The 13,960-nt window shown below is 48.8% G+C and overlaps 1 protein-coding gene across 8 annotated transcripts; it reads left to right on the top strand.

Annotated features, from left to right (window-relative positions):
• The first annotated feature begins 1,506 nt into the window (after positions 1 to 1,506).
• Positions 1,507 to 11,091, top strand: TTC24 (tetratricopeptide repeat domain 24). Of its 8 annotated transcripts, none has more exons than XR_003509097.1 (11): positions 1,507 to 1,697; positions 3,504 to 4,213; positions 4,403 to 4,606; positions 5,204 to 5,332; positions 5,468 to 5,580; positions 5,920 to 6,018; positions 8,724 to 8,821; positions 8,958 to 9,055; positions 9,655 to 9,751; positions 9,940 to 10,072; positions 10,173 to 10,266. XR_003509097.1 is itself a non-coding variant. In XM_027530099.1 (11 exons), exons 2-11 carry the CDS (start codon positions 3,508 to 3,510, stop codon positions 10,252 to 10,254), a joined length of 1,761 nt encoding a protein of 586 aa, XP_027385900.1. In that variant the 5' UTR covers positions 1,507 to 1,697; positions 3,504 to 3,507; the 3' UTR covers positions 10,255 to 11,091. The 8 variants fall into 8 exon arrangements, 7 of the variants coding, with proteins under 7 accessions (XP_027385900.1, XP_027385893.1, XP_027385905.1 ...); XM_027530099.1 differs by having other exon boundaries at positions 4,424 to 4,606; positions 9,917 to 10,072; positions 10,173 to 11,091; XM_027530092.1 differs by having other exon boundaries at positions 1,508 to 1,697; positions 9,920 to 10,072; positions 10,173 to 11,091.
• Positions 11,092 to 13,960: the final 2,869 nt, after the last annotated feature.

The raw sequence follows: 13,960 nt of genomic DNA, 5'->3' as shown, positions 1-13,960 counted from the left end.
GCACATAATAGGTAATAATCTGCAAAAATACTGAGTCACAATGCTGTATACCTGAAACTAACATAGGTTTAGAAATAAATGATACTTCAGTTAAAAAAATTCAGACGACTGGATGAAGTAAGTGTTTGAGGAAGAGTATGTAAAATAAGAAAGGAGCAAAGGGCGGAGTGTTGGGGAACACTGGTATTTTAGAGGTGGACAGCCTGGTGGTCCAGTGGCTAAGACTTCATGCTCTCAAAGTAGGGGCACAGGGCTTCCATCCCTGGTCAAGGAACTAGATCCCACATGCTGCAACTAAAGAGTCTGCATATTGCGACGAAAGGTCCCACATGCCACAACAAAGATTGAAGATCCTGCATGCCACAACTGAGACCTGGTGCAGCCAAATAAATAAAAATTAAAAAAAAAAAAAGTGGACAGAAGGCAAGCAAAGGAGATGGAGAAGGAGTTGTCAGCACAGGAGAAAGACAGCCAGGACACAGTGGCTCATGGACCCATGTAAGCAGAGATTTGCAAGGATATGTCAGATACAGCAGGGAATCAAACAAGAAAAATGATCCAGAAATGATCACTAGATTATTAAGAGGTCATTGGAACCTTGGTGAGATCAGTGTCAGTCCCTTCCCCCTTCCCAAATCATTTTTATTCCTTTAAGAGAGGCTGCTCAGTGAGCAACAGACTGAGCAGCATATTTGACTCTGGTTATGCTGTGGTAGCATCCTGAAGGCCCAGCCCATGGGCAGAAGCCGCAGGCAGCTAGGAGAGCCCACCTCGGGCATGGGCACTATCTGTGGCACACAGCACTAGGCTTGCACACAGCAGGCATTCAACCAAGCCTGCCTGGCAAATGCAGGTGAGCCCAACTACTTCCTTATAATTGTGTTTCTGGCCATGGCCTCTCTACTTAAAAGAGGCCTTTCTCCTAGATAAATGAGGACATTTGCTTTCTGATGCAGGCCACCCTTGGTGAGTTAGGGCAGGAGGTGCTGGTTTTCCTGGGTCCTGCTGTTCTCTCATTAAGCAGAACCTGGAGGTTGCAGATCAGTGGAGCTGGGAAAAGGAGTCCGGGGGCAGAGAGGCTCCTCTGATCTCCAGGCTTTTCCTGACCATCAACTTTTCACCCTCTTCCCAAATGTAAAACTACCACACAGAAGCACAGTGTATGAGTGTGTTCGTGTGTGTGTGAAAGGGTTCATTGCTGGGACAACCCACGCCTCATTAAAACTTGCAATCACGGTTAGTGGGAAGGACCTTAGGCTAGTTAGCCCAGAATCAGAAAACCTGGGCTCTAATCTCAGCCTCATGACTGCTTTGTGACCTCAGGCACACCTGCTCTTCTGAGGTCCCTTCCTCTGTGAAATGAGGGAATGTGATAGATGATCTTTGAAGCTATAACTAGCAACAAGCCCTTGCTGCTTTGATTCTTGCTTGAAGTGAAGGACTTGAAGCATGTGTCTGCAAGAGTGGGGAGAGGTGAGGCAGGAAGGGCGAAGAAATCCAGGTATTCTGTGCCCAAGCACCAGCAGAGTTCAGCACTAAGATAGGATATTTGAGCTGTCAATCAAAGAATTCCCTAGGCATTGAGGGCGGTACCTGGTTGTCTGGTAACCCCAGGGGCTCTGAGCTAAGAGCTGAGAGAGGTAATCCTAGCCAGAGGGACCATTCCAGAAAGTCAGCTACAGAGAAGATCAAAGAAGGTAAGGCGCCTGTGCCTGGGGCCCCAAGGTCTGGTGTGGGGGTAGCCAGGAATGCCCAGGAAGGAGGGCCTCAAAGAGACAGAATTTCTGGGTGCTCTTAGGAGCAGGGGTAGTTTCTTTAAAAAGAGAATGTATCACCTTTGCTTGCTTCTCCTAAAAAAAAAAAAAAAGCAGCAGGGAAGAAGAAGAAAATGGGAGGGACTGAGAACTGAGCTCTTGGGCCTTTTCCACTCCTTTTCCCATCTCTTGGGAGAAGAATTCAGGAAAAAGGCTTTGCCTTTCTTGGGGAGAGATACTAACAAGAAACACATGCTGACGCGAGAAATATATTTGGGTTTAACAGTGCCCCGGAGACAACAGCAGGATGTTAGGCGACCAAAACTAGCAAGCAGACAGAAAGTCAAGGAGGTAGCGGGGAGAGAGGTTCCCCTTGAGATAGGGAGTAGGCAGTAAACGGAGACACAGAAGCCTTGCTCCTGAAAGTTGGCTCGTCGCCAATTACATGGCCTAGTCAGCTTTGTGCCCCTAGTGCCTTGTATGGCTCCTGGCATACAGCAGGAGTGCACTGAGCTTTTGTCGAACTGACTTGAACTATACCTTGAGATTAGACAGCAGGAGTATGTAGATTATGAGTGGATGTCTTCGGATGCACCAAGTGAAGGAGATGGTGGAGCAGAGGCCCTGTATGTGCTCTGTTCGTTCATCCATTCATTTATTCATTCAGTATACCTTTTTTATTGTGGCAAAAATCTATATATAACATGAAATTCACCATTTTAAACCTTTTCTAAGCTTACAGTTCAGCAGCATTAAGTATACTCCCATTTTTGTGCAGCCTTCACCACCATCCATCTCCACAACTTTTTCGTCTCATTCGGGAAACATATTTTGAGAATCTACTGTTTTAGAACATTCAAGTTGCTCCAAATCTCTTAGGGGAAATGGTCAAGAAAGTCAACGACCCTAACCCGGTGTGAAAAATGCCATAAAAGACCTAAGGACAGATAAGCACTATGGGAGTACAGAAGAAGGACCCAGTTGGTTGAGGGGAGGGCCTTTCTGAAGGAAGCTGTTACTTGAAATTGTTGCAAGAAAGAGAGTGGTTCGAGAGAGGATGGTCACATCCCAGGTCCGAGTCCCTGGGGTGGATGCCAAGTATGTGTTCTTAGCCTCATGCAGGAAAGAATTCAATGTTGAGCCATAGTAAAGAGAAAGAAGGTTTATTCAGGGAAGAAACACCCTCCATAGACAGAGTGTGTGGGGTTGTCAATTTTTACATAGGCTCTTGGTGGGTATTGTTAGTATTGAGGTGATTACACAGGCTAATGATTGGGAGGAGTATTCCAGTTGTTTTGGAAAAGGGGTGGGGATTTCAAGGAATTGGGCCACACCCACTTTTTGACATTTTGTGGTCATCCTTAGAACCATCATGGCACCCAGGGTGTGTTACATTGAGATATACTGAGGCTCAAGGTCAAGTGGAAGTTGAGTCCGCCATCTTGGACCCAGTTGGTTCTAATCAGTTTATGTTGTGTCCTCAGGCTAAGTCACTTTTTTAAAGACTGTGCCCTGCCCCCTCCTTGTCTTAAAATGAGTCTTGGAGGATGAGCAATTAGTCAGGACATTGGAGTGAGAGTTGATGTGGTGTCCAATGGGATAGGTGGAGCAAAGTGAGATGGCAGAGAGAAATCCTTGAAACCCTGAGGGTCACACCAGGGCAGAAGTAGAGCTGAATTGCTATAGAGGGACAGTGGTCCTTTGGAAGACCAAAGATAACATACTGACCCCTCTGCTCCCTATTGTCAGCACTATGTCTTCCCTCAACACTGAGGATACCCCCCAAGAACCCTCACTCTCGTCCTCAAGCTCCAAGAAGAAAAAGAAGAAAAGAAAGTGGCCTCAGCAAGAGGCCACCATCCAAGCCCTCACCAGGGCTGGCCACAGGGCCCTATTGGCTGGCTGGAACCATGAGGCCTTGACCAGCTTCCAGAGGGCCTTCCTCCTGGCTTCCAAGTCACCACAAACCAGAGACACCCCTGTTCTCCGGGCCTGTGCCTTCAACCTGGGGGCTGCCTACGTGGAGACTGGGGACCCAGCCAGAGGCCTTGAGCTGCTCCTACGTGCTCAACCTCAAGAGACGGCCCAGGGCGGGTGTCATGGCGACCAGTGTTTCAATGTGGCTTTGGCCTACCATGCCCTGGGTGACCTGCCTCAAGCTTTGGCCTGGTACCACAAGGCCCTGTGCCACTACCAGCCACTAGGTGACCAGGGACAAGCCCAGGCAAAAATGGGAGCCTGCTACCGAGCTCTGGGACAGCCTGGGCTAGCAGCCCACTGCCTGCAAGAAGCGAGCCGGGCCTATGCCCAAGCAGGGCAGCCCCAGGCTGCAGCCCTGACATTGGGGGCTGCAGCGGGGTGTATGCTGAAGAGCGGGCAGCATGGGGCGGGTGAAGTCATGCAGGTGCTGGAGGAAAGTCGGAGGCTTGCTGAGAGAAGCACTGAGCGGGGACTGCTGGGTGAGGCCTTGGGGCTGAGGTGTGGGATCTGGGGGATTTCTGACCGGGTGATACTCTGAGACATGGGGTGGAAGCAGAGGCCTTTCTGAGGGCTGGGAGGGGCTGGGAGAACCCTGGGAGAGTGGGACAGAGGCTGCACCAGTACAGCTTCAGCAGCATCTGGCCAGTGACCTTGGCCATGCCCTCTAGGGCAACTCTATAACGATCTAGGCCTGGGCTACTCCCAGCTCCAGCTGTTCCCGCTAGCAGTAGAGGCCTTCCTGCAAGCCCTGCCCCTGTGCCGGGAGCCAGGAGAGGAGGCCACGGTGCTAAGGAACCTTGGGATGGTCCACAATGCCCTTGGCAACTATCAGGAAGCCCGGGAGCTCCACCAGAAGGCTGCCGACCTGCACGGTGGGTACCAGGGACTGGGGAGTGAGACTGAGACCGAGGGGCTAAGAGGGGGGTTCCAGCTGGGGCCCCAAGGCTGGAACTCTAGAGCTAATTGTGGTTATACTTTAGAACTAATTAGACTGGGAAGTCCAGAACCAGGGAAGAGAGAGTGGGGGTGGTATAGCCAGGCAGGACAGAGGGTTATGGGCCCAGAGGCTGAAGCCTGGGGTTGGGAAGGCAGCAATGGGCAGAGAGAAGAACCTAGCTGGAAGGGGAGGCCTGAAATGGAGCCCAGCGCTTCTTCTAAATGATTGTGTGACTTTCAGCACATTACCTTCACTTTCTGAGCTTCAGGTTGCACGTGTATAAAAATGAAGCTATTAATACCTGCCTTGCTTGCCTCCCTGGGTTTTTATGTGGCTCAGAGTAGCCTGGGGAGGCATTCAGACCAAAACTCAGGCTGGGTTTCAAGGGTTCAAGCCTTCATGGTGCCTCTAGAGGTGTGCCAGGGTTGCACACCAGGACTCTTGGCAACCCTCCCTTCCTCGTTGGGGGGCAGGGTTCTGATGCCCCAGCAGGCCAAGTCCTCTCTTAGGATGGGGTGGGCTCTGTCCCCAGGCTCTGTGGGGCAGCGGAGGGAGCAGGGTTGGAGCTTTGGCAGCCTGGCATTTGCAGTGAGCCAGCTGGGAGACCACAAGGCCGCCAGAGACAACTACCTACATGCTCTGCAGGCTGCCCGGGACACTGGTGAGGGGAGCGGCTTGCAGGCGGCTTGGGGTGGGGCAAAGCCTGAGGATCCTTGGGGCTGGTGGGAGGACCTCTAGAGGGGAAGGTTGGTGGGGTTGGGAGCCAGGGGAGGACTTCTCAGACTGTCTTCCCCAGGGGACGTGAAGGGGCAGTGGCAGGCCTGTGAGGGTCTGGGGGCTGCTGCAGCCAGACTGGGACAGCATGACCAGGCTCTGAAGTACTATAAGGAAGCGCTGGCCCGGAGTCCGGTGAGACCCTCCATCCCAGAATCGAACTGTTTCCCAATAGCCCTCCAGTTGCTCTCCTGACATGCTTTCTCCAGCTAATATTCCTGTCTCTCCCCACCATCCATTCACCCACCAAATGTGCACTGGGCACACAGTGTGCTGGGTCCTGGGACACTATTGTGAGGAAGAACCCACCTCTGTCCATGGTTCTGGGTAGGCGGTGGCAGGATGCTGGCAAAGGCATGGGGATGGGCTAGAGAAGAGAAGAGACAAAGGCCCCTCCCCTCCTCCTCTTCTATTTCCTCCCCGGTCCTGAAGCCCAGGCTTTTCCCACTACCCCATTATCCACTCTCTCCCCAGAAGGAGTCAGATTCTGTGCGAGAGCGGCTGGTGGCCAAGCTGACAGATGCCATAAGGACCCACTTGGCCCGGGGTGGACTGCTTCCGACTCACACCCTGGTGAGATGACACCTGAGACAAGCAGTAGTGGGTGGGGGGGAGGTTACCCGGAGAAAGGGGTGGTGATAAGTGGAGCTGATGTCAAGGATGCTGCACTTGACTGCTCATCTGTGTTCATCTGCCCCAGGGCCTACGTGTGGGGCACATACCACTTTCCAGAGGCCACCTGGGGGTGGGGAGGTGGGTGGGGGATTGTGGCACGTCCCCAACACCAGGGCTGTGCTAGGGCTTTGGCTGATTGGTAACTAGCCCAGTGGGTGAAGGCCAAAGGCCCCATTGAAGATGGGGCTTCCCAGGTGGCTCAGTGGTAAGCAATCCACCTACCAATGCAGGAGCCCCATGAGACACAGGTTCCATCCCTGGGTTTGGAAGATCCCTTGGAGGAGAAAATAGCAACCCATTCAGTATTCTTGCTGGGATAATCCCATGGACAGAAGGAGCCTGGTGGGCTACAGTCCATCGAATCCCAAAGAGTCAGACATGACTGAGCACACTTGTATGCATGCACACCATCAAAGGTAACTGAGCCAGACCTGCAGGACGTGGTTTTGTCTCTAGCTGCAGTTCCCCAAAGAGCCACAGGATGGGAGCAGTGCTCCAAGGATGTGCTCTCTCTCCTCATTCTCTAGGGGACAGTTCTCTGTGGGTCTCTACCCGTGCGCCTCCTTCTCTGAACTCCTCCTCCCTCCCTGTCTACCTCCCATCCTCTCTCAACAGGTCAATGTCTCTTTAACTGCCTCTTCCCTCACACTTTGGGATTTCTCAGGCAACCTACTTACCCAAGGAATTGAAATTATGGTTGAATATTTGTTATATTTATTTGCTGGGTTTTATGTCTCCACCACACGATTGCACTCATCTCACATGCCAGCAAAGTAATGCTCAAAATTCTCCAAGCCAGGCTTCAGCAGTGCATGAACTTCTAGATGTTCAAGCTGGATTTAGAAAAGGCAGAGGAACCAGAGATCAAATTGCCAACATCCACTGGATCATCAAAAAAGCAAGAGAGTTCCAGAAAAACATCCACTTTTGCTTTATTGATTACGCCAAAGCCTTTGACTGTGTCGATCACAACAAACTGTGGAAAATTCTTCAAGAGATGGGAATACCAGACCACCTTACTTGCCTTCTGAGAAATCTGTATGCAGATCAAGAAGCAACAGTTAGAACCGGACATGGAACAACAGACTGGTTCCAAATTGGGAAAGGATTACGTCAAGGCTGTATATTGTCACTCTGCTTATTTGACTTCTGTGCAGAATACATCATGCGAAATGCCAGGCTGGATGAAGCACAAGCTGGAATCAAGATTGCTGGGATAAATATCAATAACCTCAGATACACAGATGACACCACCCTTATGGCAGAAAGTGAAGAGGAACTAAAGAGCCTTTTGATGAAAGTGAAAGAGAAGAGTGAAAAAACTGACTTAAAACTCAACATTCAAAAAACTAAGATCATCTGGTCCCATCACTCCATGGCAAATAGATGGAGAAACAATGGAAACAGTGAGAGACTTTATTTTCTTGGGCTCCAAAATCACTGCAGATGGTGACTGCAGCCATGAAATTAAAAGATGCTTGCTCCTTGGAAGAAAAATTATGACCAACCTAGACAGCATTTTAAAGAACAGAGATGTTACTTTGCTGACAAAGGTCTGTCTAGCCAAAGCTATGGTTTTTCCAGTAGTTATGTATGGATGTGAGAGTTGGACTATAAAGAAAGCTGAGCGCTGAAGAATTGATGCTTTTGAACTGTGGTGTTGGAGAAGAAAGACTCTTGAGAGTCCCTTGGACTGCAAGGAGATCCAACCAGTCAATCCTAAAGGAAATCAGTCCTGAATAGTCATTGGAAGGATTGATGCTAAAGCTGAAGCTCCAATACTTGGCCACCTGATGCGAAGAACTGACTCATTGGAAAATACCCTGATGCTGGGAAAGATTGAAGGAAGGAGGAGAAGGGGACGACAGAGGATGAGATGGTTGGATGGCATCACGGACTTGATGGACATGAGTTTGAGTAAGCTCCAGGAGTTGGTGATGGACAGGGAAGCCTGGTGTGCTGCAGTCCATGGGGTCTCAAAGAGTCAGATACGACTTAGTGACTGAACTGAACTGATGTCCTCTCTTGGGAAGATCCCCTAGAGAAGGAAATGGCTACCCACTCCAGTATTCTTGCCTGGAGAATTCCATGGACAAAGGAACCTAGTGGGCTACAGTCCATGGGATTGCAAAGAGTTGGACACAACTGAGTGATTAACACTTGCACTTTTTCATCCATGTCCTCTCTTATTTGAAAGACTAGGATATCATATTTATAGTTTGCAGGTAAAATTATCTTGGTATAAGCAGTTGACTGGATTAGGCATTAGAAAACCTGGGTTCTATCCGAAGTTGGCCACCAGCTTTCTATGACTTTGTCCCTGGAGGCCCCAAGAAGGATGAGGTGGTCATCAAGCTCTGGCTGGGTCTGATAGTCCATGAGCTTGAGTTCTAACTTGAGAGTTACTCCTGGGGACCTTAACAGAACAAAGAGCCTTGCCCTGTAGTTTCATCCTTAGACACAAGGCACAGCCCAGCTGTCTCTAGCACTTCTCTGTCTCTCTGGGGCCATTGTGTGTGGAAGGAACGTACATTCACACCACAACCACAGCTGGGATAGCCATTTTTCTCAAACTGATCCCATTTACCCCTCTTTATTCCTAGACCTCAGCTCCAGAGAGATCCCTGGCTCCAGGTGGAGGTGGCCTGGTGGAAGGGACCCCAGCCAGGGTAGGCAGGGGCGCACCAGGAGTGCAGCATAGGTAAGCAGGGCGGAAGCAGAGCTTCAGGGATGGATGTGGTCTCAGGGGTGTGTTGGGAGGTGTCACAGCCTGGCACAGTGGGTAGGAAGGGAGCTGGCCAGAGTACCACTCTGCCCCCTGTTTCCTGCCTCTACAGATCTTCTGGTGGGTGGGAAGATGAGTTAGAGGAAGACCACGAGGGGAAAGAGGAAGAATCCGCGAATGTTCCCACATCTCGGGCACCAAGGCTGGAGGGTGAGTCTAAGGAAGCTGCTTCTAGCATCGCCGCCCCCCAAATGCGAGTGCTCTTACTTCCTTTACCCCACCCTCCCACTCGTCGTATTCCCAAGGCCAGGACCAGCCCTCCCCGCTTTCTGCTCCTCTCTCAAGACCCTGGACCATTTTGCCTAAACCCTTTCCTGAATCTGCCTCTTCCCACCTGCTCCTGAGGCTTTTCTAACATCTAGAATTCTGTATCTTGGAGCACCAAGGTTTCCACACCTACTGCATGCCAGGCACTGGATGCTTTTCTCACCTTGGCTTACTAGGCTCTTCCCCCAAAGGCTTTGCACTCTGAGGACAGAGTTCCTTGCTTCTTGGTGACTTGAATTCACTGATGTCTTCTTTTCAGTGTGTTTTCTTCCAGGCACCAGGCACACTGGTGAATCATTCCCATCCAGTCAGTCCAAGTTTGCTAAGCACCTGCCCTATACAGGGGGATCCTCTGCATACAGTGACCAAAACATCCCCTGACACCCACCCTCCTGGTTCTTCTCCCAAAGATGTCTCTTTCCCCCCATGATGGTTCTTGGGGCAGCGAGGCCCGTGATGAATGTGTTTGTCTCTCCATCCAGACCCAAGACCCAAGGCTCATCTCTCATTTGGAGGCCAAGGCCCCCTCAGAATGGAGAACCCTGGCCTTCTGGTACCCAACGTGCCCCGTGGCAATAGGTAGGTACCTGGGAGGAGGGATGAAGCCTGGAGAATGGATAAAGAAGTAGGAGAGGATGTGAATTTGGATGACTTTAATGGAACATGATCTCTTAAAGTTGGGGGAAGAGGTGGTCTGTTGCTTGTGGACATGGTGCTTTGAGCCTCTCTGACTTTGCCCTTTAGCAGTCTGCATAATCTTCACCCAGCTCTGGAGGTCCGGAGTGTCCCCCGCCTCCTGCATGGCCTGAGTGTAGGCCTCGGTGAAAGGGAGAATCCTGCTGAATGGGGGAACGCATGGCTTAAGCATACTCCCCACTGCCCTGGAGCCCACCAGCAGAGGTAGGGCCAGAAAGGGTTACAGAAGTTGGAGCCAGAGCAAGCTCCCTTCTCTTCTCTCCCTAGTCACTCTCACTGGCAAGCCCCTCTCTGCCTCCTTCAGGTCATTCAAACAGCCCAGGGAACCCCCTGGCAGGAACCCTCAGAAGAGATCCATGGAGTCTGGCTTCTGCATAATCATGTGACCATCCCCGGCTAGCCACAGCATGGCCTCTGCAGTACCCTCCCAACATGCACACTTCAGGGACTTCTAGGGCTGAACCCCTTCCCCGTCATTTCTGGTGAGCACTGCATGCGCATGGAATGCAATGTCTGCAAGTAGGCCCCTGAGCAGGCTGCACGAGGGCTTGCCAGTCTTAGCACCAAGGCGTTTTGGGTGCTTCTCATTGGGATTTTTGGATTCAATAGGGAAAAGAAAAAAGGAAAACGGATGGTACATTTCTCCCCTGTCTTTTTGGCATCAAACCTCACAATCTGGCCTTGCCAGTTCTTAAAAGCATGACATCTTGTTTAAGACACTTTAGGGTCACTGACTCCATTTTCTCATATGGGAAATGTGTATCTCATGCTACAGAAGATACACCTTAACGGAGCTTTTGATGTACTCCTCTTCCTCCACAAAATAAAAGCAGATGCTGGCTGCGGGGCCCCTCGGGCCTCTAGCAGCTTTACTACTGCTGCTGCAACAACAGTATTTTGTAACATTGCTAACTTGGCACATGCCACACCCTGTTGTAAGTGCTTCACAAGTGTCTTCTCCTTTAATCCTCACAGCAGATGAATCCCCTTTCACACGTGAGGAAAAGTAGGCACAAAGGTTAAGTGGTCTACCTGCCAGCTCACACAACTAGTAAGTGAAGCTGAGATTCATACCTAGGCAGTGAGTACCTTGTAGGATGCTGTGCAGTTCAACTCCCCCAGTTAAGCCATTGCTTACCAACAGTTGTTCGTGTTTGATACCAAATGTGTTTATTCCAATTGTATGTGTTATCGTTGTTCGTAATTAAACTGATGAACTAAGAGTGTGGAAACAAGCTGTTTCTATGACAACTAAGTTGACTCTTTAGAAGACACAATTCAGGTGAGTGACTTTAAAAACTGCTGTTGAATTAGATATGAGTGGAGAGACTATTACAAATTGGGGGAAATCATAAAAATCTAGGTGAATTTTGCACTCAGATTGCTTTAAATATACCATCAATTTTTTTGTTCCACCTTAAGGAAGCAAACTTCAAACTGTTAGGTGATATGTAAGTGGTGAAGTTTATGCAAGAAAGAAGATGGATAACTACAATCTTTGTTCTTATCCTCAAAGGCAAGACCCTGGTCACACTTTGACAGATGGCAAATGAACGTTTGTTGAAATAAAATAATCTAGTCCCAGTCGTGTCAGATAAGAGGCATTCTACTGCACTGTGAATTACTTCACAGTGAGATTTTAAGGATTCATTAAAATACTTGTAGATAGAGGACCTACTAGGTTTCAGGCACAAAACCAGGTTTTGTTAATCTTCCTTATCTCAATGGAGCTTATTATCTTGTCAGGCATTGGAGATGTCTTGACTGAGATGTAGATTACATGACTGTAACAAAGCCAATCAAACTGCCTTTAAATGAAGAAAGAAGAAAGGAGAATGATTTTGAGGGACAAGTAGCAGCATCTGCCACACTGTCAGGATCAAGCATCACTGGCTCTACCATTTTATAGCTATATTACCTTAGGGAAATTACTTTACTTCCCTCTGCTACTCAACTTCTCATCTATAACATAAGGACAAAAATACATCGTAGGATAGACAGGATCAAATTACATAATATAGGCAGAGCATCTGGAACTTAGCAAATACTCAATCCTCATGCCCCCTTTCTTTAAAAATTTTTCATTTATTTTTTTACTGTGCTGGGTCTTCATTGCTGCACAGGCTTTTCTCTAGTTGCGGTGAGCAGGGGCTACGCTCTAGTTGTGGTACTCAGGCTTCTTATGGCAATGGATTCTCCTCTTGGCGCAGAGCACGGGTTGTCTAGGCACATGGGCTTCGGTAGTTGCAGCCCCTGGGCTCTAGAGCACAGGCTCAGTAGTTGTGGCACACGGACTTAGTTGCTCCTCTGCACGTGGAATCTTCCCAGACCAGGGATTGAACCTGGGTCTCCCGCACTGGAGATAGATTCTTTACCACTGAGCACCAGGGAAGCCCGACATGCCCTTCTTAAATTGATTCTGAAAGCATTTTCTAGAGTACACTCCAAAATGTGAAAGGCAGCAAGGTGGAGTAGGTTGGGCACTGCCTTCCTGAAGATAGCCTTCATTGGTTGTTTCATAAATTCTAAGTGTGTATGGTGGGATATATTTTGTGTTATTATTTTATAGTTACATCTCATCTGAATGAAGTCAGCAGTTAATAACTGCTGACTTCAGATATATAGCTTCAGATATATAGCTCTGCATTTGGAGAGGCATTTAAGCATAGAATAATGCTTAAGACTTCAGACTTTAGGTCAAGCTGCTTGGGTCCTATCTCCACTGACAGCTATCAGTGTATCATTGGACATATCATTCAACATCTTTGAGCCTCAGTTTCCTAATCCGCCTTCAGTGCAGGAGACCCAGGCTTAATTCCTGGGTCAGGAAGATGCCCTGGGGAGGGGAATGGCACCTATTCCAATATTCTTGCCTGGAGAATTCCATGGACAGAGGAACCTGGCCGGCTACAGTCCATGGGGTTGCAAAGAATCGGACACTACTGAGTGACTAACACTCTCACTTCCTCATCTGTAAAATAGGGATAATAACAGTTGTTGTAAGGATAAAATGAGAAGACTCACATCAGCACTGGGTACATATACTCAAAATGTTATCTATGTCAAAGACACATTCTGCACATTGTGTTTTGGAAATGAATCTTCAGAATTGACCAATTTTCTCAAGTAGGCCTGTAGGGAGTCTTGTTGTTCAGTCACTAAGTCATGACTAATATATAAAAGTGAAGCTACTTATATACTGGTGAAGCTATAAAACAAAATTAGTGAAGTCTTAGATAAGATTATGCAATTGTAATGTAAACTCTATTTCAATTAAGATGAATAAACTAAAAAACAAAAATGAGTAAACCACAAACATAGTCTAACCAAAGCAATTTTCCACCACAATCACAGTCTGATACATTCAATTTTCCACATCAGACATGTAAAATAAACATAGATGAAGGCAAGGTACAACCCATAGACAATCATAAGCCTCTTATAATAAAAAAAGGAGACTATCAGAGGAATGGGCTTCCCAGATGGCTCAGTGGATAACTAAATAATCTGCTTGTGATGCAGGAGACACTGGTTCGATCCCTGGGTTGGGAAGATCCCCTGGAGAAGGAAAATGGCCTCCCATTCCAGTATTCTTGCCTGAAAAATCCCATTGACAGAGGAGCCTGGTGGGCTACAATCCATGGGGTTGCAGAGTCAGACACGACTGAGCACAGCACTCACTACACAGCATCAGAGGAATACTTAAAAGTAAGAGGGGTTCTGGCTTCTCTTGAGGCTCAGTGGTAAAGAATCTGCCTGCCAATGCAGAAGACATGGGTTCGATCCCTGGTCCAGAAAGATCCCACATGCCGCAGAGTAACTCAGCCCACGTGCCGAAACTATTGAGCCTGTGCTCTAGAGCTGGGGAACCGCAACTACTGAGCCCAGGAACCGCAAACCACAGAAGCCTGAGTGCCCTAAAGCCCGGATCTGAAACGAGAAAAGCAACCGCAATGAAAAGTCCAAGGGTTGCAACTAGAGTAGCCCCCCCCAGCCCCCCGCTGTGAAGAAGGAAAAACCCTTATTCAGACTCAGCAATGAAGACTCAGCACAGCCGAAATAAATAATTTTTTCTTTTAAAGTAGGAGGGGT

The sequence above is a fragment of the Bos indicus x Bos taurus genome, chromosome 3 (assembly GCF_003369695.1).
Source record: "Bos indicus x Bos taurus breed Angus x Brahman F1 hybrid chromosome 3, Bos_hybrid_MaternalHap_v2.0, whole genome shotgun sequence".
Lineage (NCBI taxonomy): Eukaryota > Metazoa > Chordata > Mammalia > Artiodactyla > Bovidae > Bos > Bos indicus x Bos taurus.
Note: the sequence above shows the minus strand (reverse complement) of the source record. Positions and strands in the feature narration are given on the sequence as shown.

What these genes read in the sequence shown, in the direction of transcription:
- TTC24 (XM_027530073.1), top strand. Translation starts at nt 3,508, where the DNA reads ATGTCTTCCCTCAACACTGAGGATACCCCCCAAGAACCCTCACTCTCG. An exon ending in CACTGAGCGGGGACTGCTGG is followed by an intron (nt 4,214 to 4,402) that starts GTGAGGCCTTGG and finishes CATGCCCTCTAG; the next exon opens with GGCAACTCTATAACGATCTA. An exon ending in TCGGGCACCAAGGCTGGAGG is followed by an intron (nt 9,056 to 9,654) that starts GTGAGTCTAAGG and finishes CTCTCCATCCAG; the next exon opens with ACCCAAGACCCAAGGCTCAT.